The sequence below is a fragment of the Hippoglossus stenolepis genome, chromosome 9 (assembly GCF_022539355.2).
Source record: "Hippoglossus stenolepis isolate QCI-W04-F060 chromosome 9, HSTE1.2, whole genome shotgun sequence".
NCBI classification, from domain to species: domain Eukaryota; kingdom Metazoa; phylum Chordata; class Actinopteri; order Pleuronectiformes; family Pleuronectidae; genus Hippoglossus; species Hippoglossus stenolepis.
In genome coordinates this window covers 5163240-5168245 of record NC_061491.1, presented here as the reverse complement: position 1 = coordinate 5168245, position 5006 = coordinate 5163240, and the positions used below count along the sequence as shown (strand labels likewise).

Here is a 5006-nt window from a genome sequence, read left to right as displayed (position 1 = left end):
CTGTGTTGTCTGCTAGCAGCAGCTGAGACCTGCTCCCAGTGACGGGCTGGAAGATCTGCAGCTGAACACACACACACACAGAAGAAAAGAGTCAGAACATTTCAGTCATGTTTAATGCATGTACTCATATACATCTCTAAAAATCATACTGTCAATACTGACTAACATCAATGTCTACTTATCGAGTGACAGAAAAGAACAACCACGAGAAAGAATCGAGATCGAGAAGCGACAGGGGCTGCTGTAAGTTAGTCATGCTCACCGGTGGGACGAATGGACGGTGCTCTTACTGGCTCTAAAGAAACGATACAAGAAAGAGACGAGCCCTGAGGACTACCAGACTTCATATCACTGCACAGACACGGGACATCTGCACCATAATCAGCAGCAGCGGGGGGCGAGCAAGCAGAGGCGGTGTTGGCCGGCAGAGCTGCAAGTTTCTTCATCTTAGGTTTGCTAAAAACAACACAAGGAACACTTGGAGCAAAACGCCGCGGAATAATAGTTTAACAAAGTATGGCCGGACGGCGACTGTCAATAAAGCAACCATATGCAGGTCTATATCAAAGGCTGTGCAGCGAGAGGACCAGACATTTGATCCAAAGAAAGACTGGTCTGGTAACAAGAACGTTTTTAACTCCTGTTCAAATCCAATCTCATGTGCAAAGTGTCGCTTCCTCTGAGTTTCTCTTCATCTTTCATCTATTTGATTCTCGGAGCTGAGAAACAACCGAATGAGATGTGTTCAGATTCGGATCAAATCTTCATACATGTCACCTCCTCTGACATTGTTCATCTCCCTGCAACATCAAACCCAGTTTTAAAAAAAATAGACATGGCTTCACCAGCCGACTATTCCCTTTATCTATAAAAACTCAGACAGCAATATGTACAACTTTGAGGATATATATATTATAAAGTAGATTCTCTTGGATGTGTAGCTCAGTGCAGGTTCGCTGACACCAAATCTACTGAAAGCACGACTCAGTAAAACAGAGGATTGTCGCAGGAGACGTCTCCCAGTGCAGGTTTATGTGTTGTTGGACGTGGAGGAGAGAGACTGCACTATGTACAGGCAATGGGGCTGCCAGTCAGCCTGAGTGATGTGTGAATGTGTGTGGAGCGAGGATTCCCAACGGTTTCTCTTCAAACCTCGAGTCACGAGCAGGTCAAGGTTCACACTGATGACTGGTCCCACACCTGCAAGACAAGAGCAGGGACAGAGAGTCACAATCGTCCTTTCAATTTCAACATGAGATACTTTGATATTACAAAAAAACATCAGTGACATCATTACTGAGGCACCTCAGCAGATGTGTGTCTGAAATGACTCAAAAAATGTTTTTGTTCAAACTGGAGTAAATGATGTATTGTTGTGGACTATTTTTAGGGTCAGATAAACACACATTTGGTAAACAGAGTGTGCTCCCTCTTTATATTTTCTGTTTACACTGCATATTTTTTCATATTCTCTTTATTTATTGATTTGTTTATTTTTTGACTGTCCTCTTTGCTGATGCAACACAGCAAATTTCCCTGTTGTGGGACAAATAAAGGATTATCTTATCTTATCTTGTTCTTTCCTGCATAAACCTATATTTAATTTTCCTTGATTACTTACTGCAGTTTTGTGTTTTCCTAATTTTTTGCTTCCCTAGAGGAAAAGCTCCCAAGCCGGAGGTTGAGACTCCACCAAAGAGCCACAAGATAAAGGGGTCGAAAGTTGATGAAGAGAAAAGAGGAAATGTCTTCAAATCCAAATATTTTCCTCTTGTGACATTGTGGAAAGTTGTTTTTTAAACATTAGAAATAATAGAACTTGTGACTTGTTACTGTGAGGAGCCCCTCAAGGGTTATAGCAAAACCCTTTTTATTTAACGTCAATACATACTGTGTTACCTTGCAAGACTTTTTTTTCTATTCCTTATGAGCCACATGTAGCAGAGCTCGGCTCGGGCTGCATTTTTATGTCCGACTTCGTCCGAGCCCAAGAAGAAACTGAGCCTGACTCCCCCCTGACAGGCTTCCTGTTTTTTGTTGAATGAGCCTGATATTGTTCATATAAACTGCACTGACTTTGTGATGCCATGTCCCTGATGCGCATGGTTATTGATTGTTTTTCCCAATTACAGAAATGAGCAGTGTAAAGAACATCAGCCAACATGACCGACCTGAACCCGAATATCATTACGTTTTTTGTCCCAAGCCTGTCGGGGCTCGACAGGCGGCTGACGGTCTCAGGTCGTGTCCACACTCTAATATTCGCCCATTTCCACTCAGTATGGATCAGCTTATTGAATTTGACATTGAACTGGGCCAATGTTTGCTGAAATAGTACTACTGATCAAAAGACACGTGAAAATAAACTTAAACAAATTCTTAGATCAAAATGTCTCTCCAGAAGAACGCAGCACAGTGATCTGCAGGATGCTGTCACTCAATCATAACTAGTTACTGTACTCGGGACAACTGCATGGATACGGATGAGTGCACACTATCTGATCTTGAATCTGTCCATCCATCCATCCATCCATACATCTATCCATCTATCTATCTACTGTATCTATCACTTGTTCACTTATAGGCCTCTTGAAATGACAACATTGCATGATAGGAACAGGAAACTTTTGTGCGATCAAATAATTGAACAATTCATGTTCGAGACAGACAAGAAACAGGGGAAGAAAGAGATGTGTGACTCTGGGTAGAACTGAACTGGGGACATTAGAAATTCCCTGTAACCATCCAGCCACCAGGACGTTCCTGCAGTACCTTGTTTACAGGGGCGAGCTGTGTTCGGACCGACCCTGCATGGAGTCGAGAGCTGTCCCCGAATCTCCCAGGAGACCTCTCCCTGCGACTGTCCAGCACTCTGCCAGGCGACTTCTCTCTGTCCAGCGGTCGGGCGGGGGATTTATCCCGTCGGAATTCGGTGCGTCCCTCCCGGTAGCGATGCGGCGTGCTGGGCTCTCTGTGCAGGCCGTCATGGCTGCCGGGGCCCGAGGACAAACGCTTGGTGATGTGCTCTGTGTAGGTGGGTGGGCCTCGCTTGCTGGGACTACTGTAACAGACACAGCGGAGAGCAGCATGTCACGAGAAAGTGTGAACAAGAAGACTTTACATGTTTACAGCAGATGATGATGTTGGCCTAGTCTATAAAAAAAGTTTCTCTCTGTGAAACTGTTCAGAGTTTAATTAATGTGTTTTGATATGATGTGTTTTTGTAGGTGTTCAAGTGCTTTTAGTCTCCTACACAGTGTCACTGAACCTGTGTTCTATTGTCTCTACTTTGTTGTGTTTTTGTGAAGGGATCAAACATTACAGAGGGAGCTGACCCTCGACTGGAGCCGCTCCTCTGCAGCTCGCCAGACTCTCTGATCAGACTTCCCTTACAGCAGATGACCCGCAGTTTGTTCTGGTAGGACGAGGCCAGGTAAATGGCCCCGGAGGAGATGGCTGGGCCCAGGTATCGAGGGCTGGGGATGTCTAGGTGGGCCAGCACTGTCGGACTGTAGAAGAACAGACAGTGATGCTGTGAATACGATAAAAATAAAAAATGTTTAAAACTTGGTAAAACGTATCTGATCAGTCTCACCCCAGAGCTGCGTGTCCCTGCACCTCGATGACGTCCAGGGAGTTGAAGTAGGTGACGAACAGGTAAGGCTCTCTGTAGGCTGCACCAGACAGGAAATCAATCAATCTTATTTGTAAAGCCCAAATTCACAAACCAGAATTTGCAATCCTCTGCACTTAACCCTCAACATGAGTGAGAAAAAACAACCCAAAAAACCCTTTAACAGGAGGAAAACCTCAGAGAGGGCAGCAAGTGAGGGATCCCGCTCACAGGAGAAGTGCATAGATGTCACGTGTAACACATGAACTATAGAATTATATAAACATTAACATTTGATTCTCTGTATTAATGCAGCGTAGCACAGCAGGTGTTAGAAAGTTTACAAACCAAAAGACAGAGGCAGACGACTCCACTTAATCTCCTCAGTGCGGCTCCTTCGTCCGTACGTGTCCACAAACACTCCGAACTCTGTCACACAAACAAAGATACACTCAGTCTGCCTCTCGTTGGATCTCACTTCAGCACAGGACAGCATGAGATTACAAGAGAACGTTATCACATCTAAAATCAGACACAAGTGTAATTTTATCATTCGTATTTCTAATAAAGATCAGACCCACGAGGACACGGCAGGAGATGAAAAAACTGAAAACATACTTTAGTGTTTATAATGGCGCTTGTTGTCTCACAGTGAGGTTCAGTAATGATCTAGTATTCTATCTACTCCTACACTGAGTGTCACTGTCTCCACTGTGAAGAGACAACTCATGTGAGTGTGTAGAGAGGTTTGCTGAACCCACCGTGAAAACACAGCAGGTACTCCTCCTTCTGCACGCTGCTCGCCACCTGCATGATGGCGATGGGGAAGCTGTGTGATGAGGCTGCGAACACCGCAGAGGCCAGAGACATGTCGTTCTTATCCAGGAACTCTGCAGTGGACAGAACACAGGACCAGTCTGTGGGTTAGACACTGAGCTGGTGACCAGTCATGTGAATACACACATACCTTTAAACAACACTGAAATATTATACTATTTTACACAAAGTCTGTAGTGAACAAATAATAAACACTTCTGTATATCTGTATATCACTGTAGCTGGCACTATAGCTCTCAAATACAGTAAATAAAGTGAAGTTCAACATTTGCCTTTGACCAGAATAAAAGAATAACACTAAAACCGCTGTTAATTATTTTACATGTCATGTTTTTTGATTGAAGACATCAAACACTTGTTGTTTCCTTACCCTCGAGCACAAACTGCTTCATTTCAATCTCATAGAACTTGTTGGTGCCGATGATGATGCTGTAGCTGGTCAGATGGACGCAGCTGCACGGCTCCAGAGTTTCAATCTCCTGTCAGATGAAGGCAGGTGAGTTCAAGACAAGTTCTTAGTTCTCTCTAAGTTTGGTATGTTTGGTATAAAAAGGTT

General features: G+C 44.0%; 1 protein-coding gene across 1 annotated transcript in view; it reads right to left on the bottom strand.

Annotated features, from left to right (window-relative positions):
• Positions 1-95: 95 nt before the first annotated feature.
• Positions 96-5006, bottom strand: part of LOC118114794 (citron Rho-interacting kinase) — a 47458-nt gene continuing 42547 nt past the window's right edge. The window contains 7 exon segments of the mRNA XM_035165458.2: positions 96-1200; positions 2773-3061; positions 3336-3509; positions 3596-3674; positions 3962-4042; positions 4375-4503; positions 4821-4929. Of these exon segments, the coding sequence (XP_035021349.2) occupies positions 1177-1200; positions 2773-3061; positions 3336-3509; positions 3596-3674; positions 3962-4042; positions 4375-4503; positions 4821-4929 (885 nt within the window). The 3' untranslated portion in view covers positions 96-1176.